The sequence below is a fragment of the Stegodyphus dumicola genome, chromosome X2 (genome assembly GCF_044657685.1).
Source record: "Stegodyphus dumicola isolate Sdum_Otavi_A_Nest chromosome X2, ASM4465768v1".
Classification (NCBI taxonomy): Eukaryota; Metazoa; Arthropoda; class Arachnida; order Araneae; family Eresidae; genus Stegodyphus; species Stegodyphus dumicola.
The window spans coordinates 28005046-28031447 of record NC_140781.1 but is presented as its reverse complement, the minus strand read 5'-3'; the positions used below and the strand labels follow the sequence as shown (position 1 = coordinate 28031447).

Below are 26402 nucleotides of genomic sequence, written 5' to 3'. Positions count from 1 at the left end.
AGTTATCCATCAATTGAAATTGAAACCAAAGAAATCATGCCAACTGTAAAATAGATGGCAGCAAAGGGGTTTCATGTAGGAAAGGAGGAGGGATAATTAGAAAACAGTGATGATGAAGAAGAAAAAGTGCCCTTAACTTACAGCATGTTCAACAAATTGTTAACAAAAGGTACTGGAGCTGTCTAATTTTGCAGTGGGAATTGATCCACATGAAGAAAGAAGAGGGTACTTTGTGATATATTGAAGTATTGAAAAAATCTGCACTTTTATTATGACACTTTTAAAGAGTTGCATCAGTCATTTTCCCAAGCAAGTTTTTTTTTTTTTAAATAATTGTGTTGTGTATTTATTAAGCAGGAATAAAAATCCTTTCAATTAACATTTGTTTTATTTTTTGTTTTAATAAAAAAAGTACTTAAGTTTTGTTTGAATTATACATACTTAATGTAAAATATACCTAACACATTTTTTTCTATAAAATGTTATCTTTATAGAATTCCATTTTGCCATACATAAGGTATATTAATGATTACTCTCATGTTCAGCAAAGGTTTACTCTATTGTATGCTTGTACAAGATAACCAAAGAAATTCTTGCCATTTCTGATATGACATTGGAAGAGTAAACCCCAACATAAAAATAGTCGCTAAACCTGGTGATGAAGTGGTTAGGATGGGAGTCCGGACATTGACCAAGAGTATAAAAGAGCATTTCATCGGTACTTCAAACATAACTCACACAGCAACTGATTGAAATGGACGTGTCATAGGTGCTCGTTCGGAGTTGGTTGCTGTATGATTTTAAAGTGGGCCTGTCAGCAGCAGAATCAAGTCATCATATTTGCAAGGCCTTTGAGGATGATGCCATTAATGAGCAAACCGCTAGGCCATGGTTCCAGAAATTTAGGTCAAGAATATGTCTTAGTGATGCACCATGTAGGACGATGAGTCCCTGAGAGCAGCCATAGAGAGTGACAGTAGCCAAACATGTGGTGAGCTTGCTGCACACTTCCAGGTATCTGATGAAATGATCAGACTCCATTTGCACCACATAGGAAAGGCATACAAGCTGAGAAAGTGGGTAGCCCATTCACTGTCTGGTGCAAACAAGCAACAGCGTGTTGCTGCCTGTTTGTCATTGCTTACTTGGCACCACAGTGTATCCATATTTGATCAAGTACTCAGTAGCAATGAAAAGTGGGTCCAGTCTGACACAACCAGCCATTCCACATATTGGTTGTCACCATGGGACCCTGTGCCTCATACTGCGAGAACTTCTCTCCACCCATGCAAGATAATGCTCTGTATCTGGTGGACTACTCACCAAGTGGTGCTCTACAAGCTCCTGCCAATGGGCCAAACCATCACGGCAGGCCTTTACTCGAAGCATTTGGAACATGGGCATCAGGCAGTGATGCATTGGTCAATGGTAAGGGTGTACTCTTCCTCCATAACAATGTGAGGCTGCATGTTGCTTGGGAGGCCAGAGACTGGGCTGGGAGACACTACTCTATCCACCATACTCCCCAGACCAGGGATGTGCCAACAGACTACCACCTTTTCCATTCCCTGGACAATCATCTTCGTGGGAAATCCTTCAACAACCGGCCAGACCTTGAAAAGGCCCTCACGGACTTCTTTGCGTCCAAGACTCCTGAGTTTTACCGTAATGGCATCGCACAGCTTGCCACTTCTTAGCAAAAGGCACTGGATGCCAATGGTGATTACTTTGAGGATTAGCGATGATTATTATTTGTTTTAAGACTTTTTCTCTCTCACTGCCCAAAAGGGCAAGAACGTTTTTGGTTACCTTGTATTAACACTGTTTGTCAAAATTGAATGATATTGACAGAAATCAAACTTTACTGCTGCTTCTTGAAAAAATGATTCCAGTTTGTGCAGAAGCAATATTTAATATAAATTACCATGTTGGCCAATTAATTCAATATATTTGTATCATATTCATATAAATTTATTAATGATGGTAAAATGATATCCCCTGTTTTGCAATAAATCTTTCTTTAATATGGTGTATATACAGGCAGAATGCATACCTTACATCTTGATTTCATGGAATTTAACAAACTGTATATCAAATCATGTGGAACTGCACACCACTGTTCAGAAATTCCACATTTTAGATGCTGGGGGAGGTCTGGGGAGGCATTTGGAATGCTGCAATTTGGCAGCCTAAGATTCCACATATACTCATTCAGGTTCAAGTCTGTTAAGTAAACTGGCCAATCCATTTGAGCAATATCATTTGTTTGAAAGTATTCTGAGATCGGAGATGACCAATACAGAGAAGCATTTTCATCCATTAGCAAAAGATCTGGGCTAATGACACCTCTAAAGAGCCTTACATTAGGTTCTAAGATCTTGTTTTCATATCTGTGACTGGTTACAAAACCTCCATCAGAAATATGCAGCTTCGTGCATCCATTTTTTGATGAACTCGCCCCAAACTATGAAACTATTTAATATACTGTGAAACTGTATACACTTTTGCAAAAAAATCGAAATACCATGAAAGAAGTTCTTGTTTTTGATGAAATTGAATATATGTGTAGCTCATACACAGATAATACAATGATTAAAAAATCAAGGTTATAGTACTTGTTCATGACTCACAATCACCCACTGAATGTTCAAATTAGTAGTTGGTTGAACCGCTCCTGCCGGCAATGCATGCTTGAATTCGTTGAGGCAAGGAGTGGTAGAGGTTCCTATGTCATTCTGTGACACATTCTGCTAGTCATTCATCAGCTGTTAATCCAGATCTGCGATTTTGTGGTGCCCGAATCTGGCAGCCTACCATGCCCTAGACATGCTCGATTGGGGAAAGGTCTGGTGATCGTGCTGGCCAAGGCAGAGTATCAACTGCACGGAGACAATCCAGAGATATGTGAATGGTATGTGGCCTGGCTTTATCTTGTTGGAAAATGGCCCCAGGATGATGTGCCATGAAGGGTAGTGCAACTGGCCACAGAATGGTATCAACATATCGATGAGCTGTTATGAAGATATATGGAGGATCACTAAAGATGACCTGCTGTATTAAGAAATGGCGCCCCACATCATCACACCAGTAGTTATAGCTGTATGCCTTTGTAAAACGAATGCTGAAGGGGACCACTGGCCCCATCCTCTCCAGACACGAACACGGCGGTCATCCGCTTGAAGAGTGAAGTGGGATTCATCGTTGAACACTATATGATGCCAGTCTTATGGCAGCCATGATGATCGTCTGCAACACCACTTCAGACGACTCCGCCGATGTTGTGGGGTCAAAGGCAAATGCCTTAAAGGCCTCTGTGAGTGTAACACCATCCCAGACAAGCACCATGAGATGGTGGACCACGGGAGTTATAGAGGTGGCTGTAATGCATTGAATAGTCAACAATGATGCCGTCGGGGCAGTTCGGGCCTGGCGAACAATCATCCTATCTTGCCTCGCATTTGTGCTCCTTGGCCTTCCAGAGTTTTCATTTCCTCTGCAATTTCCTTGTAGCAACTATTGTTGCCATCATCTTTGCACAGCAGTGTCTGTACGCTGTAGGTGGCATCCTATTGCTTGGTATGACCACCCAGCTTAACGTAACCCTACAATGCAACCACATTCAAAGTCGTTTAGTTGTCTGTAAGGTCTTCGATATCATCATAAGTTGCATCTTTAGTTGCTTCTTTACAGAATTACAATGGCAGCAACAAAAAAAGATACATTTTCCGCCTCTTTTATGTTTTTTACTTTGTGAATTACGTACTAGAAATGCACGCTATGATCACAATTCCCTGTTCATTTGCCTTGAAACTCTGATCATTTGCATGTTTGTTCAAGATGTTTTTGCATACCAAATTTCGTCACAATCGCAAAAGTCCTTGGTGCTTCAATTTTTTTTTACAAAAGAGTGTAAATAAAAAAGTTCTTTCCATGAACCTGGTGGAGTCTATTATGATCCATGAATCACGAGTTATTTATTTTCAACAAATTTGTAATGACTGAATTAACTCGAAATAACTAGGTAAGCGGTAACTGCCGCTTTTGTCTCTTGTTGAGCGTAATGCCTTTGTGTCATAACTGATGAATATGAACTGCTATCAGAAATCACATTAATGTTAGCACTGATCATCTGAATTCCAACATACTGTCAGTTACCTTTTACATTCAGTTGCAGGTAATTAAGGTGAGTAATTACTCTGTTGCACACTGGATGAATGCATTAATCAATGAGCATATATTTTAAGATTATCCATTAATTTTGACATGCAGTGTATACAGTACAACTTTTAAATAAGTATGTAATTTTTATGGTTAACATGCATTTAACATTCAACAGTGTACTGTGAAAGTTATTTAAATGACAATAAACATTTTATTTAGGCATGGTATCGTGAAAACAGAAGACAGAAGAAAATACAGCGTTTCATGTCAAGGAATTATGTTGCAAGGTTGTTTTCTTAATTAAGAACATATTCTTTTATATATATATTTTTATAACATAGATGATTATATCAAATAGTCTCAATAATCCATCAGTATGTTTCAGGATATCTTTAATACAGATTTTCTACTACTTAACGTTTTCTCAGAGTAATAAAAATTATAATAGTTGGCAAATCAAAACAATTTTAACAAAATATATATATGGTGACATTAGCCTTCTTAGTGTTTAAAGTAATTGCCTTTACAAAAAATTAACCTTACATAAAATTTTTTAATTGAATTAAAAGTGTGCATTAATTGAATTAATTGAGTGTTGTTTGCTAAATAAGTAAAAATAAGAAATAATTTGCTTAATTTTTTTCTTTTCATAAATATAAATGGAATTTTGATTGTGATGAATATGAAAAACTTTTTAGTTTGTTTTCTGTAGATCAGAATTTTTACTTTTGAGCTATTAAGAAAATTTAATTATGTTAATATCTGTGAAGTATAAGAAAAATATATGAAAGTCTGCTTTTAATTACATCTAAATACTAGTTTTTTTTTTCAAATATGTGATCTCATATTTTATGAAATTTTATAAATTAATGTGCTTCATTCATAACATTTGTAAGAAATTTTGCTATATCCTTAATTGAAATCATAAAAAAAAATGAGAGAAATTAACATATTGTGCACTGATTAAACAGAAAAATGTCTTCCTATGTTTGCTAATTCCTCATCAGTTGTTTACAGAATGTCTTCAATGTTCATTTGGGCCTGAAAATTAGATTTGTAATCCATGTGCTATTATTTTTAAATTAGAAATATGGTTTAATCATTTACTTTTTCTACTGGGAATTAGTTATTACTTTTGTACCTGTTTTGCAGTAATTGAGAATAAATATTTAGCAGTATAATTTGGCATGTCTAGACACTGTGTGAGCAAAAAATGACAGTTGAAATCTCAACAATGCGAAAAATTGTTCTTCTAATTCTGTTATTTAATCTTTCAAACTGAAAGTTCATATATATTTATGCCTTTCTAGTCATGAAGTCTGCTGAGCTAATTTTTCAGATTCCTTGATTAGTAGATTTTCCGAGCTTTTATGATATTTCACTTATCTTCAATGTCATTCTGGTCAGTTATTTATAGCAAAACAACTAATTTGACAAAATTATTATCCATTTACATCTGAATTCAGGGGCTTGGTGATTTTCTGTTGATATAAAATATTTAGTCATGTATTCCCCCTTTTTTTTACTAATTTTATTATATGGAAATCGAGAGGGGAATTTTATTTAATTTCCAAAGCATGTAGTTATGAGAACAAATGCAAAGCGTTCATGAATAAACTACTGGTATTATGACAATATTATTTATTTAAAGAAAACCTACATTTCAGCAAGAATACATAGTAAATGTTAGCATTATAAGATAAGTACATTTTTGCTTCTGTGTATCTTGAATCTCATCAACTCTTATTTTAGTCTACAGCTACTACATAGGCCTCAGATAAATCTCTGCTGCTGAAACTGTATCACCTGCCACAACTTGCAAATTGTCATCATCATCACCGTTATCATAATTTTTGAAACTGTTCAGTCTCTCTTCTATTGTTATGTTATGTAGAAGTGAGGGGGGCCACCTAATATTTGCCCTATAAGTAAGCGGGTATTAGCCCCGCACAACTAACTAGAAAACTAACAACATTCTGGCATCATTCCTCGAGTCGTGATGGAAAATGTGACTCCAGTGAGCACTATAAGTACTGCCACCAGTGGCGGCATCAATGGTACTCCTACCTTTCAGCGTTAAATTAGCTCAAGTAAAAGGGATTAAATTACATGATATACATTGCGAAATACATAGTTGTGCAGGTGCATATTTTGAAGATGTTATCTATTGTAGTGGGTACAGGCAACATGTTTCAGGACATTATATATTGCATTAGAAACAGGCGGGATGTTCCTACGTTACAAATCATTTTTGTAAACATGAACTGTTTACTATAAGAATCAATTAAGAACTATAAAATTGTTTACAGAGCTTACATTTAAGTACTGTTGTAAAGTTGTGCTGAAACTTTAACAGCTCAATTTTGATGATTCATTATGTGCTGTAACGTATGTTTTTGTGTTAATTGATTTTCAGAAATAACGTTATTGTCTAGCAGTACATTGTTATTTGCATGTAAAAATTGATCATGACATTATAGATTGAGGTGGCTCGAAGCAACTTATTTCTAGATCATGCCTACAATCAAGACTTGTTACATAATTTTTTTTTACAAACAGCTGTCAAAAATAAAAAAGACATAAATAAATAAGTCTGAAAACAAAAGAAAAAAATAGCTTAATCTGCATACTTATGCGTACTACGTACTTTTAGATATATCTGCATAAATTTGCTGATACATTGCCAACTTATTTTTGTCAGTTCATTGTATGCAATTACGTGCGTTTTTATTACAATAATTAGTTTACATGAATTACATACTATGATATATTACATTGTTGATACTTTACCAAGTGAATGGTGGTTATTTATTATATGTGTTCACTTATCAGGTAATGCGACCTTATGTTACATAGAAATGTAGGGGTTATATATTATTTACCTGAAGTAAACAGATAGGAGCCTCTTACCCTACTTGTGACCTATTTTGTGCTTCATATGGATTATGGTGCTTATTTCTTTCCTATAAAGGTACACCTGCGTACATTATATCTGCATTTAATTGCTTTATTTTGCTATTGCTGGAGCATTTCTTTGAAGGCTAAATTACACTACATAGCTCTTGACTTCTAGCAGCCAAAAAGTCAATAACCTTCATAATTTTGTTCCTCAAGTGTTTGTTTTTAACTGTATGTATTAGAAATGGGAATAAACCCTCTTCTGAATTTGGCTTCTTTAGATGAAGGGAATCTGTAAACGGGCAGAAAAATAGATAATGTTGGGGTGACCCTTTTCACCACATGCACAGGAGTCTGATGAAGAGAGATTTCTTGCATAGAGGTACATGGAAAAGGAACCGTGCCCCGTGATAAACCACGTGATATGTCTGGAGAGAGAGATTGGAGAAGAGTCAACTTTGGAGAAGAGGTTGTAAACTCTTCTTTCTGTATTTGCAGCGTCCCACCATTGTTGCCATAAGTCTTTAGTTGTGATGTGTAGTTTTAGTTTGTGGTGAGAAGGTGGCCAGGGGATGCTTATTTTCTTGCATTGATTTCCTGTGCTGCCTCCTTGGCTAATATGTCAGCCTCTTCGTTTCCTTTATGACCAACATGGGCCTTGATCCAGATTATAAAGAAGTGTTGGCCTTGGGCATTGGAGGACTTTATAAGAATTTCCTGAGCTAATGGTGATCTATTAGTTGTGTTTGCAAGTTCATGCATTGCCGAGAGACAATCTGTATAGATGTAAGTCCTTGGAAAATGATGATGTGTGCTTACGTTGATTGTCTGCAAAATCGCAAACATTTCCGACTGAAAAACGCTATTCTCTTTGTCAAGTTGGAACTTGAAGTCTTTTGTGTCATGGTCACTGAGATATATTTTTAAAGCACATCCTTTTTCGTTGTTTATGCCAGAATCATTGGTGAAGATCTTCAGAAATAATGCTTGGTATTTATTCTGCTTTATGCATAGTGTGATATTATTTTGGCTAGCCGGGTGTCTTTCATATGGATGGATCAGTGAGGTGTAGGAGCTGGCAGCTACTATCTCATTTTTAATTTTGCAGTTTTTTCTTAGCTGAAGACCTGAAGCCTTTCCATGTTCCTGCTCTGCAACTAAGAACAGGGGGATGCTGCTGGTGAGCTGAAACAGTGCAGCATTTGAGGTTGTTCGGTAAGCTCTCAAATAATTTAAATGAAGAACCCTGAAGAGTATTAGATATGCCTATTTTCTTGAAGCTCTTCACTGTAAATGCTTCGTTAATGAGGGTCTGTGCACCGAAAATCCTCTAGCAGATCAGTTAGATGAAAACAACCATCACGTGGATAAATTCATTTTAAAATTTAAGGTAACTAGATAGAAAGATAAAACTCCATGAATATTTAAAAAAAAAAAAAAAAAAAAAAAGAACCTTGGAGTAGAAAGCTAAGGGGGAATACACAAGTGAATACAGTATATTTCTTCCCCGAGCTGCCAAAATGCTTTCCCGAATTAGTTATGTTTTGGAATCTAGGATTCCAAGCTTCAAATCCAAGATGTCTTTGCAAGCAAGTGCTACCACAGCTGGGTCCAGATAGGACCCATTATTCAACTCTGAATAATTTATGCTCCGAGTAGCATTTGAACTTCAAGTAGCATGATAATTTCGTGCAAAAAATATCCTTTAATGACAATATATGATGTTTTGGCATATTCCAAAACAGAGTATGCTTTCTCCTGCATGAAGGCATCATTTTGATTAACAGTACGTCTAGTGGCAATTTCATAACTGGAGATTTTTTTGCTCTTTCCAGATAAAACTTGTATAATTATAGTTTCAGAATTAATTTGGTTCAGCTTAACCAATTACAGAATTTGTACTCTGCTGTGCTTTTTGTCTCATTTAATATGAAACACCCTGTATTAGCTTAATGGATGAAAATTTATGAAGCAGGAACTAAGACGTTATACAAATTTTGCAAACAGATGCTGCTTAAATACAGTTCTTCGTAAGTAGTTTAAGAAAAGCTGTGCTACTAAGAGTAATAAAAGTAACTTGCATAATCTGGCTAGTAGTCAAATTGTGATGGGATAACATGTACAGATACAAAGGAGAAATGATTTAGCATCCTCATTTCTTCCACATTTGTATATGATTTATCAATAAAAACAGTTTTCTTTACTTTAAGATCATGTCTTATGTTTTTGCTAATGGCCATAGTAAATGCATATTTTCATAATCCCTTTGTATGCATTTTGTTTTGCTTATGAGTGCATATAATAAAAAGAGATATTTCACTTGTTCTGAATTGAGGAGTAGAATACATATTCAGATTTGTGTCTGTCTGAACTATGCGTTATTCATTTTACATGTATAAACTTACATAAATATTCATACTTTTTGATTATTCACACATCCCACAGTTTTGGTGAAAAATTATTCACCAACTTTTGGCAGTTAATTTTTTGCCAAATGAAGACACAGAAGATCACAGCCATTTAAAAAAAAAAAGATGGTTCACTGAGAATTACATTAAACAGCAGCCAATTAACAAAATAAAAAATACGAGAAACATCCATAATAAAAAGCTCACCTTTTTCCCCATGTATACAGCGATTTTAGTTTCAGAAAACATCAGGGAATACAAAACCTGGGCATATGTACATATTGACATAGTACACTCTGTTACTTATATTGACATAGTGTACTCTGTTACTCATGTGCACAGTGAACAGTTTTCATTAAAAAAAACCTGAGCGTTGCACAAATTCCGCATTGCATATGCTGTTTCCTCATCCTACCTAGGTGGTTAGTGACACCCACTGCCGTTCTGATAGGCCCGGGTTTGACTTTCGAAAAGGCATGGGTATCCATGCAGCATGGGACACTCAAAATGCACGGCAAGTCAAAGGTCCTCTCATGAGTTTGTGGCAGTTAAAGAGGGGTAGAAGACCCTTGGATTGCTACCTAGGTGTCCTGACTAAAAATTGGGGCAGAAGTTTAACTGTTAGTTATACCTCAGTGACCTGTGGTACTACATAAATGCTAGCTTAGCTTCTACTTGTGCCTGTTGTTCCCCATGTATACAGTATTCTGTTTTCTCTTTAGAAAAATTGGAGAATTGACATTAATGCATAAATCAAAGTGTTTAAGAAACACATCTGTATAGAATGTGAATTTTTACATTCTTTACTGTTAGCCAAGACGTATTTCTGTAGAAATGCAATGCTTTCTTTTTCATCAGGTGGGAAATTTCTCAGTCCCATTATAATTATTTGCAGTAAAAAAGTATGTTCAAATGTAACAAAAGTTTTTAATCAGGAATTACCATCAGATTTGAAAGTGAAGATGAGCTTTCATCAGCTGCGCATTTGTGCATATTTGGTTTGCCATATAAAGATATTTTGGCAGTGTCATGGATAGCCTGTTTTGGTGACATAGCACATTACTTAATGAATACTTCTCAAGGGGGTGGATAATTGGAAAGTGGCTATAGTGAGTGTAGAAAGTATTCACATAGGAAGTGTTATGATCTAAAAATGCCTCATTGATAAAAACTATAAACTTAAATTCCACTATAAGTAATTAAATATATGTAATGAAATATACTTTAATATTTCAATGTGAAATTTACATGAAAATAAATGCATGTATAAATAAGATATTTACAAAAAAAAAAAAAAAGTCCATCATCTTGTGATGAAAAAAGTATTTGTGTAGAATATTTTCATAAATATATTTAAATTAATACCTTGTAGGACATTTTTAGGGTGAATAATGGCTTTGAGTCCCCTTGTCATTGATTTAATAAAATATACTGTTACTTAGCTAGATATGGATTTCCACCCTTGTTTAAGAGCAGCTATTAAGTCATTTTTATTAGAAATGTGCCTGTATCTAACATTTTTATCAAGTGTTTCCCATAAATTCTCAATGGGATTGAGGTCAGGTGACTGAGGAGGAAATTTCACAAGTTTTGAGGTTGTTATATAATATCCAGTTCCATGTATTTAGAGCTGTATGCTTGGGGCATGAAAAAAATATTCACTATCCCAAACCATTTTTGTCGGTAAATTATTTTTCAGAATGCCAATGTATAGCAGATGGTTCATAATACCATTAATGATGACTAAATTACCGAACTTGGAAGCACTCGTACAACCCCAAACCTACACAACTCCACCTCCGTGTTTCACTGTTGGTAGCAAATTCCTGGGATGCATTTCTGTATTTTGTTTCTTTCACACCATTCACCTCCCATCTGATCCAAAAATAATGAATTTATTTTCAACTGAAAAAATAATGTTCTTCCAGAATTTTGAGCTTTCGTTCATGTATTTTTTTTTGTGAAGGATAATCACTGATTACTCTCACTCACAAAGAATTTTTGTATCAGAACATGACCATGGAGACCTTGTTTTCTGCATGTAATTCGAATTGTACATACAGGTACTGTTCTTCCCATGTTTCTCAATTCTGCAGTAAGGTTATGAGCTCTTACTTTTGGATCTTTCTTCAACGAACGTGCTAGAAAACATTTGCCAACCTATGTAAGTAGATATGCTCATCTTGGATGACCACTATTTTGCACAGTTCTAGAGGTAATGAACTTTAGAATAATTGACTGTACAGTTGAATGTGGTCTGCTAACTAAAACTGAAATTTCATTATACGATTTACCACCTTTATGACGCTTTAAGATTAATTCAATTTCGGAAACACTCATTTCATTACTTTTACAACCCATATTAAAATTTTATGTTTCTTATCACATTTAAAGTTAGACCTGGTCGTTTTATATAACCCGCAATGTAAATGACATCAGTTATCAATGAAAAACTAATTAAACCAATTAGGAAATGCTCCAAAATTTTACATTTGTTTGAATGTACGAGTACGTTTTACATGTCAATAAATCCTCAATGTTCAAAGCTAATTCAGTATCTTTTTCATATTGTTTTTTGCCCTTATATTTGGTAAATTTTTTTTATCAGTTATCATCTTTGCAGAAGTTTTGATAAAATTAGCATGCGTAAACACTAGTTTCTTTCACGAGACCACACTTGTAGGTATGATTTCTGCACTTGCTGTATATATTTCACTAACAGATGTCAACATTTATTATACTGGTATTGTAAGTATATTTTTACTGAAAGCTTTTTACTTTTGCTCTAGTCTCACTTTAAAAGCAATCTCCTGTTTTCCATTTTCTGTTTTTCAGGGTTCTTATGTGTGTCGTCAATAAAGTTTTCTGTGACTCAAAAATTCCTGTTGCATCATGGAGATTGTCTTCACTTTATTGTTCTTCAGATTTTGCATCGAGACCATTGCTTATTGCAAAAGAATCTACAGTTTTAGTAAAAGCAGGAGAAAAGAAATGTTCCTTTGAGGATTATATTTTAAAAATGGAAAATAGTTGTGCTATTACAATTCAAAGAGCATGGAGAAGGTGGGTTTCTAAATTTCTGTTTTAAGAAATTTTCCCAAGACTTTTGTTATAATGTATTAAATTAAATAATTAGAAAGTTATTGTATGAAATGCAGAAGCTATTTATAAGCTTAACCATTTTGGACTATTCAAATTAGGCAAAAAATGATTTTAGTTTAGTGTAGATTTTGAATAAAATTATGGATTTCAAAAATTTTTTTTTTCAGCTGAAGAAGGGTTTCTGGTCCCTTTGAAATCTATAAGAATTTTATTCAAAATTTATACCAAAATAAAGTTCCTTATTTTGCCTGATTTTTTATATTTGTGCATTTGTCTTCTGGCTTAGTTCTAAGTTGGTTGAGTGGAAGATGTAAAGCTGAAAGAAAATGACCCAGTTGTGGTGTCATATTGTAATTTTAATAATTATGAGCCAAAAATGCCCAATTTCTAGCAATACACTGAAGCTTTTGTTTTCGTTTGTTTTAAATCTATTTAGCAATAAATAAATTTTCTTATTTTTCTGAAGTAATATTCTACAGGGAAAGGCATTTTAATATTTGCAGTAATTTAAAATTTGAAATAAAGGTCATTTGAAAAGTCTAAGGATATGTAACAGACTTTGGTGTCAGAAATTTATTATAATAGTTTTGGACTTGATAAAAAATTATAGGCTGTGTTCACTAATAGTTCTTACCTAAATATGAAATGAAGAAGGAAAATTAAAATTCAAATTGTACTGTGTGCTTTTACGTATAGTCTCCAAAGGCTGTATAAAAATCACCTCTAGTCCTAAAAATAAACCAGATACTATTTTTTATTAAAAAAGTAGATTATTATATGCAAAGTAGTATTAAAAATATTTTATTCTTCACATACAGTGGAATACATTTAACACGAAAATGCTTAAGACAGAATATCAGTTAACACAAAATAATACAACGGTCCCGACGAACTACTATGTATTTTCATGCATTTTGTTTCTCTTAACATGAAACAAAAATCCCTTAACATGAAAAGTTATCCATTCTAGGAATGATCAAAATATGGATTATGCTGGCCTTGCAGGTGAGATTTAAGCAGGGTGTAAAATGAAAGAGAGATGCTTTCACATGTTTCATTGAAAGGAGCCTAACTTGGCTTTAAAATAGTACTTTCAGAATAGCCTGTGATATGAGCCAGTTTTGTTTATCTAAGTTACTTTCACCCTCCACCCCCTACAAATGCCACACAAAAACATCTGATCTCTCATCAGTTTTCTTTGGAATTCAGTGATGAGTACATCGCAGTGTGTGTAAAAATCAGCAAGTTTGGTTCACATCAAAAGAAATGGAGAAGGAGGATACAGAAACTAAGCCGACACTTAATGCTTGAGAAAGCTTCTGTATTATTGGACTGTCCTACTGTATCATTGGAATAATTCATTGCAGTAGAAGATAATGTGTGCACAGCCCCGATTATGGAAGACGAAGACAGTTTGGAGTTTGTTCATAGCTAAAAAAAATGATGCAGATTCCGATGATGAAAATGAAATGAATAATGCTGCTCCTGTTCCCATGTCATCTGAAATGAGGAATATCATGAAAAGTTAGCACAGTTATTTAGACGCACATTTCATTCGTGAATTTTGTTTTTAAAAAAACTTGAAAATTAAGTATTAAATTAAGTTCTTGTGGATGTTTTTGTTTCCTTGATTTTTATTACATACACGTCTATGTAAATAAAATGTACTCTAAAAAACTTAATTTTGTTGAATATTTGTTTTCAATATCCTTTAACACAAAATTCTTTTAACGCAAAAATATTTCAGTCCCCTCAGTTTCATGTTAAACGATTTTCACTATATGTAATGTGGCCACATTTTGATGGGATTTTGCAAATTATAAATATTTAAATCATATAAACAGGTGCTAGCAGATTAGTGATTGTTTTGGTTTTGTGCTACATTTTAAATACAAGTTTGAAACCTGATTATATCTCGACTATCTTAACAATCTTCTGACATATTTATTTGCTCATCACTTAAGTTATCTGTAATTTGGATAATAGTGATGTTGATGTGAAGTGATTATTAAGAGTGCTTTATTTTAGATGAGTTGCAGTTATCTTTGTGGAGAGCTCATCTGGAAAATTTTTATGGTTTCACTTACTTTAGCTAATGCCAGTTACTGAAGTATCCTTCACTTTAGTGGAGTGGAAAAGGCTGAAATTTAAATGATGGTGCATCTTTCTCACTCTAGTGTAAAACCAGAGTGCCTGAGAGATTGCTGAATTTGGCAAGCAATGAAATCTAACTCTGCTGAAGGATCAGGTGTAAGACAAAACCTGGAACATGTTTTCACTGCCAAAATACCAAGAAAATAAAGAACACGTTTTTGCACTTTCCAAAATGATTCACTCATCTTGGAATAGTTCCAAGAAAATGCTTTTAAAATACTATCTGGACAGTTGGGATTAAAAAAGCTCATAGTGTGGCATCTTGATTCAAGTTGTGAAATTCAGGAAACTTAAGAGGATATAGTAGCCAAAAATTAGATGAAAAATGATCTCTGAGTTCCTCATGTAATTTATTACATTAATGCTGAACTTTGTATCAGAATTCATCATTAATGATTCTGATTCATAATTAAAATTTGTGATATGTAGAATGGGAAAATAAATTCACTACAAAAAGCTAAATTCTGTCAATCTGATTATATAATGATTTATTGATTTGAAGCGCCCATTGACTGTATCTGTCGATGTGACTTTGTTCAAACATACATGAATCACAAAACTGTCTTGAATTGCTGGAAATACGATTTAGTTATGGACTATAAACATCTTTGGCAGTTTATTAGTGTTACATCAGTAACCTTATGCAAGATGTTTACTTCAGTTTTCTTTATGTATGAGGGTCAGTCAAAAAGTTAGTAGCACTGCCTAAGAAAACAAAACAGGAGCAAAATTTTACAATAACTTTACTTATATCTTAAAGTTCCATTCAAAATCTACTTTTCAATGTAATTACCTCCATTATTTAAGCATTTTTCAAGGCATGGTACAATTTTTTCGATGCCTTCTGCAAAGAAATCCTGTGCAATGTCCGATAAGCATTGTTAGGCTGCAGCTTTCACTTCAGCATCTGAATGGTACCGTCACTTTGAAAGTTCTTGTTTCATGGGACCAAACACATGGAAGTCAGGAGGTAAAAGGTCTGGGCTATAATGAGGGCGATTCCAAACTTCCCACCTAAACGTTTTCAGAAGATCACACATTTGTTTTGCTGCATGCAGTCTTGCATTGTTATGCAGGAGCACAATGCCATTCGACAGTTTACCTGGCCGTTGATTTTTAAGAGATTGTCGCTATCGTTTTAGTGTTTCACATTAAGAAGATGCATTAATTGTGGCACCCTTTGGCATGAACTCTGTATGCACCACGCCTTCTCTGTCAAAAAACAGCATCATCATCACCTTTCCTGCAAATGGAACAGTTCGACAGTTTGTTCGTGTCGGGGAACTGCAATATTTCCACTCGAGGAAGATGTGTTTCATTTCAGGTGAGAAGTGGTGAATCCAAGTTTCATCTCCAGTCACAATTTTGTCCAAAAACTCATTTTCCTCCGTTTGGTAACGTTGCAGAAATGCAAATGCACTTTCGAAATGCTTTCCTTTATGTTCCTATGTCAATAGATGTGGCACCCATTGAGCACAAACTTTATGAAATTTAAGGTGATCGGCAATAATTTATGCACACTTCCATGAGAAATATCCAGTTCATTTGAGATTTCATCTATCATTATGCGTCTGTTTGCAAGAATGCATTCATTCACGCGAGCAGCAATTTTCGAATTTGTTGCAGTTGATGGTCTTCCCTTGCGCTCAGCATTGTCAATATCTGTATGTTCATTCTCAAACATGTTGCACCATTTCATAGTAGCTTGATGTGACACTGCATTTTCACCATACACTTCATGCAACTGCCCATAAACTTCAGTGCAGTTGCACCTTTTTGCCCACAAAAGACGAATCACTGCACGCATTTCCAATGTGGACACTATTTGCAGCTGTCGAGACATGTTTGCGACTGATTATCAGAAAAATTAAACTTGCCTTGGGAAGCTGCTACGTCACGCAATAAAGGTACATGTCTGAAGTGTTGCCACACAGTGTCATCCAAATAGTCTTAGATGGAACATATTTATGTAGTCGTGCAGCAAACTTTCTGACTCACTTACGTAATATATGGAGTAACTGTAACAATCTAAAATGTGGTTTAAATTTAGAAACAACCTGTGTAGCACTGGCTATAATTGCCCTTACTACATTTGAGAAATTAAATTCGTAAGATTTTGCAGCTGGGGCTTTGGCAGCTGTAAAAGCCTTGAAAGGATGGAGTATCTTGAACTGAATGTTTTCCTCCTTTTAAAAAATCACTCCTATTTGTAACAAAGATCCTTGTGTATAGTTTAATGAATTCTCAGAAGGGTGCATTTATGTCACAAAAGGAAGGGAAATGTAGAGATTAGTGACCAGACTTAAAGATGCATTTTGTCATTGATGGAAAATTTCATATAGCAGTTGTTCCGGAATGAGACTACCCTCCGTTACACAAAAGGAAATATGTGAACTTTCATTGTAGAAAATGCCATTTGTTATGTTATAATATGTTACTTTCGTTTTTACAAGAATTTTGTTTGAATTTTAAATTACATTAGAAAATTATGTGTCTTCAGGAAGTGCTTACAATAATTATTTCTATCATATCTTTATATCAGTGTTATGCTACAAAATTATTTCAACTCTGATTATTTTATGGACAATTTAAAATAACTAGTCTTCATCTCAGTATTCTTTTTCTCACTGTTAAATTTCCTTAGAATTTTAAATTTGTTTTGTTATATATTATCAAATATAACTACATTGTAAAATTTTTTTCTATACAAGGAATAATTAAGATATAAAAATTTAATGCTATAGAAATGATTAAAAATTAAAGTTCAGTGGAAGTGTTAAAATTATGCTCTACAGGCATAATGAAATTTTGATTTTACATAATTGTTAGAAATCTGCTTGATAACAAGGAGAAAAATTTCAGCAATTAGAATATGCCTGGTTTAATTGAAAAATAAATTAATTTTATTGCACATTGTTAGTATTGCAATGTCCAATTATGTAAGTGTTCTTAATTTACATTCAGTTGTTTTCCAAAATATGTGCAGAATAAAACAGAAGCTGCGAAAGTGTTTTCTAGAATATGATATTTCAGTTTTAAAAATAAAAAAAATATTTAATCAAGTGCTGTTTTATACTGTGTATTGAAAATTAGTAAGTAATGTGTTTCAGATATTACTAATAGAATGAATTAAAGTCATTAAAAATGTCAATTTATTTAGTATGCAAACCCATAATTCAAAAGATATTTATGCCTAAATTCCATTTGCCTTTTTATACTAAATTCCCAGCCTCACTAAGGGAACATGTTCTGTTCAGACATCAGTTATGCCGGCATATTTTATATTGTGAAATTTAAATTCTATGATATATTAGTGAGTATTTTTATATGCAATTACTCAAAAAACTTCATTGTCAGGTCAAGCGAGTCGTATGCTGACTCAGTCGAATGGATTGTTTTCCCCTTCTCTATTGAAAATTTGGCAGCCATTCATTGGTTTCATTAACATCTCAGTCATTATGCCGAAATATCAAAAGTGTTTTATGACTGAGTGGCCAAGGTATGCCCCCAGGAATTTGTCCTTGAGCGTAGTTGCTGAGGTATGTGTCCAATTAATGGGAAATGCATTCAATCAGTTAAAAGTTTAAGGTTCAGAAATTCAGATGGGGAACATGTGTTGTCTAAGAACAATGATTTATATATTATATGAGAGCTTTTGCATCATATTTGTATTCTCGGAGCTTAACGGACACTGCTATTTCACAATTGCTACTGTAATCTGTTACTTCAAACTTATTTGACTGTGAAATTGAGATTCTGATACGGAGGTAGCATTTAAAATGTGTCATCAGTACATCTGGAATCTAATGGCTAAAATGGAATGGTATAACCAATGATTTTTTAGAAGTATGTTAAACAAAATATTCTCATTCATATTCTCTTTCATTTAAATTTTTGAAGCAACTAACACAGAGCTCTATGTTGCATTTTCTCAAGGATATGTTGGTCGCTTTCTTATTCCACTTCTCTGACAAGCAACACATCTTCATGGAGCTTTGTTTTGAATTTAGGAATGTATTGTTTAAAAATTACTCTTCCCTTAAATAAATGAGCCAGTGGCCTGTCAATGAAATGGTGTCTGAGACTTGAGCAGAGCTGATTGAAGCTTCTGAATCATTGATGAGTTGTTTTATAAGATTTTTTCTAAAATCTGTGAAAGATAAGTATGGAATTTTCATTTTATAGGAAATAAAGGAGTTTAAAACTTCTAAATTGAGTAAGTAGAAAAAGATTTTCTTTGTCCATTTTATTTTCCTTCCGAATGTATAACTATTTGCCATTTGGTCACTTAAGTCAATGAATCTCATACTTTTGTTTTAGGTGGGTACAATTTCAGTTTTCCTGTTTCGTCATAGGCTGCAATGGGATTGTGCATATTGCTGAGCATAAAAACCTCTCTCTTGTCTTTCCAACAAGCTGCAGTCATCTCTGATGAAAATTTTATTTTAATTTGTATTTTCAGCATTCAGTTTCGGATAATTTTTATAATTGAGCAAATTGTACCACAACTGTTGATTTTTGCAGCAATTCATGAAATAAATCCAGTGAAGAAAATAAATTATCCATAAGAAGCTAATATACTTTACCTTTTACACTTTCTGCAAATGCTATTACTGTGTTATGAGTGGCACATTTCTCATTGTTCAACTTATAGGAATCTCTGAGGTATACTTTCATGTCGTATGTGTAACCATAGCAGACCGCAAGCTTGTAAGATTTAATTCCAAAATGCTCATGCTTTTTAGGAATGTATTGTTTAAACATTACTCTTCCCTTAAATAGAACAATTACTTCATTTACGCCCTGTTCTTTCGAGAGCTAATATTCTTCCTTAAAATTGTTTTTTGACTGCTAAACTAGCTCCCTTATTTTCCAAAATCGATCATAATTAGGATCATTTCTGTCTTGTGGTGACATGTTATTTTCAAAGTTCAGAAAACGAAGAATTTACAAGAATCTATCTCTACACATAGTTTTCTTAGGAAGAGGTGTTTCAAGCATTTCGTCTGTAGACCAGTAATCTTTTATCTTGTCTTTTTTAATCTGCCCTATTAGAAATGCCAGTGCCAAAAACTTAAGCAATTCACTTTCATTAACATCCATCCATGTAACTGTGCTTTTTTGTTTCTAATTCAGGGCTAAAACTGGAATTTTGTCATAGTATTTGTTCTGCAAAAATATATGTTTCATTGACAATTTTTTCAATAATAATTCCTAAGAAAGTTTTTTGAAAAATTCGGTTTCTTTTGTAGCTTGAGAAGCAAGGTTTTTTTATATTGTTTCTGCCAATAAAATTCAAAACGTTTGCCTTGTCATCAGCTTTTGGTTCAAGCTATTCAAATTTTGAATCAAGAGAGATATTGTCCGTGTTATCAGTTTGTTCATCACTGTAATTTATGGAATCTGTCAATTATATATTTGCCATTTGAGATTTGCCATTTTGTGAGGTTCCTTCGACATCCTCACGTTCACTTTTTGATCCATATTCTGTATCCAGCTCGCAATCGGATTCAGTATTTATGTGGTTTTTATCATCAAGCGCTTGAAGAAGTTTTTGTATTTCTTCTTCAGTTAATCCTGTTTTCCTTTTGGCATCTTGCTGTATGAAAGCAATACAATTTATAGAAAACTTACCAAAAATGTAATATTCTAAAGCAGTGCAAAGCTCTGTTTATGCTTTACAAATGCGGTGATCCCAAATTTTGTAGCTACAAGAATGAAAAGCGAAAAATTGGGGAAACCGGATCCTTAACACAAAAACCTTTGAAAGAGATAAGTGGTTAAAGCCTAGGGACGTCAAATTTGACATTTCATCCGCACTTTTAGACTCAAAAATAGGGGAAAAGTCATGGCCCCCATTCTTATATAAAACAAAATTGTTTAAACCTTTTCTTCTTTCTTAAATACCTTACTTGTCATTTTGCAGGGGGATATCAGCCAGCTAGGCTAACCATTTAATATATCTATATTCTTCAGAATGCCATCGATTTTTGTAATTGAGTTTTTAATCCTTAAATAATAACTTTATTTTAATGTTATTCATATCATTTAATATGTCCTCGTCTTTATAAATTTATTTATTATTAGTTAATAATACTTTCAGATTTCAGGCAATTTTCTCTGGCATTGTTATGAAATTAAATCTAACAGTATGATGACCTACCATCACATAATTTAGTGCACATACATTTTACTTGAATTTATTTAAAAATATCATTTAAATGGATTTCTTTCTTCCTTTAGCTCCCCTTTTCTTCCTTAGCAAGACAATTTTTAATCCCGATTGGAGAGATTCTAATCTCAATCCTCAGTGGAACAAGCAACTCCTATTATAGTTTTAAAAGTAATGCTTTGGAAATATATAATATATATATAAAGTCATATGTAAGTGGAAGATTTTTTTCAAGTGGTATCATAATTAATTTACCCTCAGTACAGCCAACACACACTGTGCAGATATCCTGGAATTTTCTTGAAACACACCTGGAAAACTTGGAAGAGTCTGGGAATTTCATTCTCATGTTTGAGCCCCTGTAAACCCTGTAACCTGGCAACCCTGTAAATTGCAGTGTGGCATAGATGTAGCATGTGCTCAGCAAATGCATGCACTTCACTGTAACATATGAGGCTTTCCATCTACTGTGTCATTCATGTCTGTGTGATACCAACTTCATTTGCTATTTTGAGTTCAAGCAGCATATTCTTTGAAAAATGCATTTTTAATTTAAGCAGTATATTCATTATTGCGCTTCCAAGTGAAGGAGGCTATTTCAATTCATCTTTATTGATCTTCAGAGGAAAAAATTTGTTTAATCATCCAAATTCTATAAATTCTGCTAAAGTCTTTCATAGAGTATATCTGCTAGATTGGCAGTTGGTTGTAATGCCAGGTATTCTATAAGGGAAAAAAAGAAAAGATCCCAGATAAAGAGGAAGAAATGTTGCAGAATTAATAACTCTTATGTTCTTATCTGCAATGATCCATATAGTAATTCAAGCTTATGAGGGGTTCAAGAGGCAAATTGAGAACTCAAACGCGATAACTCGTTTACTGATTGATAACTGTAACACTTATTATGAGATTAAATCTTTAATTGCAGCACTGAATGATTTTTTTGCCATAATGCTACCAAATAGCACATTTGCCTGTGATATTATTAAATAAGTACTTCAGTAAAGTACAGAATTTTCAGTTGAACGAACAGTTTCATGCCTACAGATGCCAAATTCAGGTTATGTAAGATGAAAATCAAAGAGTAACATTAAAATTTTTTCCAAGAAATTAGAGGCAGTATGGAAGAAAATCGTTGACTTTTACAATAGTGTATCTGCATAATTGTTAGAATATTATCTCCCTTTAAAATTTGTTTTCTTCAAAGGTGCACTTAATAAAATTTTTAAATAGCACTTGCTTGACAATCTTATAGAAGATTATGACAACTATAACTGAAATAATTGAAAAAAAATGAGCTTTCTGCCAGTATCAGAGAATTATCTTTCTTTATATGATACATATATTCAAGTGAAGGTTAGGCCCTATGGCCAGATTTACTATGCTTTACTGTCATTTCAACAATATTGTTAGTGAATGAAAATTCTGTGGGGCCACTTGGAATAAATGCTTAAAAGAATAGAGAAGTAGTCTTGGAAAAGGCAAGTTTTGTGTTATTGCATTTAAGAGGTTATAAGGTATTTTTCCCGCCTCCTTAGCGAGCCTCCATGGTGTAGTGGTCTGCATGCTGGGCTGGTATTCCAGAGGTCCGTGGTTTGATTCCTGAAAAAGGCAGTTGCTATATTTTCATCTTGCCTGCTTCAAAAAGTACTTAATGTCTTTACAGTGGCTCCCGAACTAAAAGAAAGGGTGTAGGATGATGATTCTCTTCACCCAGGATTTTGCGATTGGGTCCCCTAAAAAATAACCCCACTTGCCAAAAGGGGAACTGTATAAGGTACTTCTCCCACCTTCTTAGCGTGCCTTCATGGTGTAGTGGTCTGCACATTGGGCCAGTATTCCAGAGGTCCATGGCGAAGGCAGTTGCTAATTGTTCATCTTGCCTGCTTCAAAAGATACCTAATGTATCTACAAGGTTATCACATACAGCTACAATCCTTGCTAGACAGGACTTTTCTGAGAAACGAGATTCTAGTAGCACTGATTTAAATGGGAGGAGTCTTAGAAAAAAGAGCTACACTGGAAGCAAAGGCCCGCCTAGCTACGGAAACTATGGTTGCAGCTATGCAGATTTTTTCAAACCTTGCCGAAAATGTCTCGGCTGGAGAACCTAGGTAGAGACCCAGGCTACCTGGTCCCAGGTAGAGACCAATCAGACGAAAGTTCTGCCTCTGAAGGATCACGTGATCCCAGTCTGAGCAATAATCGATTATTGTTTGGCGTTCAAGTCTTTGTAGTAAGTGAAAATGGTTACCTAGCTACGTGGATTTCCTGGAATTGTGCGGGTTCTGAGAGTGGTTGCTTTTGACGTCAAGTCCCGCGTAGGCAAAAAATAATGTGATTGGGATCTAAAGATGATAGGCAACAAAATGTATTTCCATGGGAATGCATTGTTTAGATTTTTTTAATTCAAATTGATTTTCTGTTTGACGTAATTCTGTTTTATAAATACAAGGCTGGGGGGTTACCAGTGTAATAAATATTATTTATTAATAATAGACCGAATATACAGAGAGAATAAGAGGCGTCTTTTTCTATCATTTTTGCATATAATTACAAGATCTATTTAGGCATTTATCTGAACGCAGGGCAACTTGTTTAACCGGGCTTGGTAGAAATCATGTCCCTGCCCATTGAGCCAGTTATTGGTAGCAGGTTTCACATCACTCTCTGAAGAACACCTCACTTCAGGTAAATGTTTCTTCAGTTTTGGAAAAACGAAATAGTCAGTGGGTGCTAAATGTGGGCTATATGGGAATGAACCCAGATTTCCCACCTCTGTGGCAGTTTTTGAGTTTGGCGACCAGTATGAGGCTAGGTATTGTCATGCAGGAATATGTTACTATCACTCAGCAAGCCAGGGCAATTATGTTGGATAGTTATTGCCACTTCTCAAAGTGTCACAATAATGATCGGCAGTAACAGTATGGCCATGCTTCAGATACTTGATCAGGATAATGAATCACGGCTCACACTTCCAAGCGGAACTATTTTTCTAAATGTCTTGCTATTTCAATTTCTCTCATGCATCTGTGACTTATTCTACCAACCTGCACAACCACTGTGAGACAACTAGTGCCATCTCTCTACACTCTGGAAAAAAAGTATCCCATCCACAATACTTACTTTTCAAATGATTGTAACCTTGTTTTTGGATCCATCTATGTACATTGTGTATTTGGAGTAGAATATAATGTACAAACTGCATGGCTGAATTATGTTTTGAATAGGTAGTCTTAGACCCATGGTTCTGTTTGAGAAGACAATTTAAATAAAGTATTATTGGAAGCGCTAAGGCAACAAGAATCAGCATAATACTCCTAAATTTGAAGGACTAGTTTCGAAACTTTAAATACAGAACCTTTAACCAAGTCCTACAAATTTAGCAAAATAATGCTGATTTTTATAGCCATAGCACCTCCAATAATCTTTATTTGTCACGATTTAAAGAAGGCATGTCTTCAGACTATGTTTCGACATCATCAAACCTTTTAGTAGAAATATGTTAAGCTTGAAGACTTTTATGCGGATATTTATAAGAAAAGCCTCAATGACAAGTGTTTTCATAGACAGGCCAGTTAAACAGAAGACATTTTGTTCTTATATGATCAAAATTATTCTTGATTTCATTAATTAAAATTTTGTGAATGTTGTTAATTAAAATATATGTGTATGGTGTGTGTGTATATAGATATATATATATATATATAATTTTGATTTGAAATTTCTGAATGCCAATTTCTATTTGCTTTGAAGTTTCTGAACGCCAATTTCTAAAAGATATTTATTTCTGTAGAAAAATGTCAGTACAAAAACATGAGTTAATTTTTTCATTTGTAGAAATGCTAATTATCGAAATTTATTATGTAACAATTAAATTTTTATACATCTTCTAAAATATGGTCTTCCTGTTCTATTTTCTGAAAGTGAAAGTGGTTGGATGTACAGGTTTGTCATTTTTAAGGGTGGTTTTACATATTATAGGTTTTTTTTTTTTTTTTTTTTTTTTTTTTTTTTTTTTTTTTTTAGTGATCTTTAGTTGGGTAAGGAATGGCTTAGTAGTTTGAACTTTGATCTGCAACATTTGTAAAAGGACTATGTAAAAATAAAAAAAAAATTGTTTTTTTCTGTGAACTGTTGGAGCCCTAAATTCTCTTAGTCTGAAAGTGTGATTTGCTTATTTTCTTTCTTATTTCTTCTCATCTTCTTTTAATTTGGAACCTTTGGCCTATCGCCGAGATATTTAATCATGCAGTTTTTTTTACAATGCTTTATGTAATTGTATACTTAACTAATTTATGTGTTTCAAATTTGGCTCATATTAAGAAATGACAACTCATTTGCATTTTATTGATATTTCAGGTATTCTATGATTTGTAAATTTAAAAAAATGCGTCGTAAAATAAGAGACTTTTTTGAAACTGAGGAAAGCAGAGTGGATGCTGAAAAACAATGGCAATTTAAACTGCAGTGTTTCTACAATGAGCCTGATGAAATCTTTGTGTAGCTGTACTATATTTTAAAATTTGAAGTGATCATGAATTGCAGTGCATTCTAGGATAATTTAATTTTTTAAATGTTTTATATTTTCAATGAAAATGCCATAATTTTACAATTTATATATATGCATAAAATGATTCTATCTGAAATAAGGTTTTAAAAAAGTTGCATTTTAAGTATTGTTAATTTGGATGCAATTATATTCTTTTAATTGCTGTATTTTTAATATTATCGATTGTGGAACAATACTCCATATATATGTTACGGTGATTGCAATGCAGATATGTACTAGTCAAAATGAGGTGTGTTTTTATATGTATATTTGTATTTTTAATAAACAGTACTGAACATCGTTTATTTGTTTCCTGTAATTAGTTGCAGTTTTTAATGTAAATCCATAATTTCTTTAATATTTTTCAGTTGTAAAAAAGCACTGTGAAAATTATATGCATGAAGTGTATTTTTGTATTCCTCCTTTAACTCTGGAAATTTAGCCTAGATCTTTATCAATATGCACATTTTGTAATGTACAGTTTGCAACTATAGGTATAAAAAAAGAAGAGAAAATAATGCTGATAGTTGGAAAGGTAAATGAAATTTATATATAATATTAATCCAGTTAAGATGATATGCTTTCAAATGAAATAAAATTTGACCACAGGTTAGCATTCATTGTGAATTAAAGATTCTAGAATAAACTGATGTAAACCTCTTTTTCATTAGGGATAGTATTCTGCGTATGTATCCATGATTGCATAACATTAAAAGTCACCATAATAAGCATATTTTCCCATCAGTTGACCAAACATGAAGGAAGAAAAAATGCGGAAACTGCTATAAGACTTACTACAGGATGTTGACATTCGTAGTCAAAGCTGACAGAAATTGATTTTTAAGAAAAAGAATTCTAGTTCGTGAACAAAGAATTTTGTTGCAAATATTTAGATGAAAATTGAAAGCCTGGGCAAGAGACCAGCATTAATTAGAAATGCAAAATTTAGATAAAA

The 26402-nt window shown here is 33.7% G+C and overlaps 1 protein-coding gene across 4 annotated transcripts in view; it reads left to right on the top strand.

The window, feature by feature from the left end:
* LOC118191507 (uncharacterized) overlaps nucleotides 1-25750 on the top strand; it is a 114495-nt gene extending 88745 nt beyond the window's left edge. For all 4 annotated transcript variants that reach the window (XM_035362314.2, XM_035362313.2, XM_035362315.2 and 1 more), the window contains 3 exons: nucleotides 4381-4448; nucleotides 12303-12530; nucleotides 25258-25750. In XM_035362314.2, coding sequence (XP_035218205.1) covers nucleotides 4381-4448; nucleotides 12303-12530; nucleotides 25258-25402 — 441 coding nt within the window. In that variant the 3' untranslated portion in view covers nucleotides 25403-25750. The remainder of the gene's footprint in view (nucleotides 1-4380; nucleotides 4449-12302; nucleotides 12531-25257) is intronic.
* The last annotated feature ends 652 nt before the right edge of the window (nucleotides 25751-26402 follow it).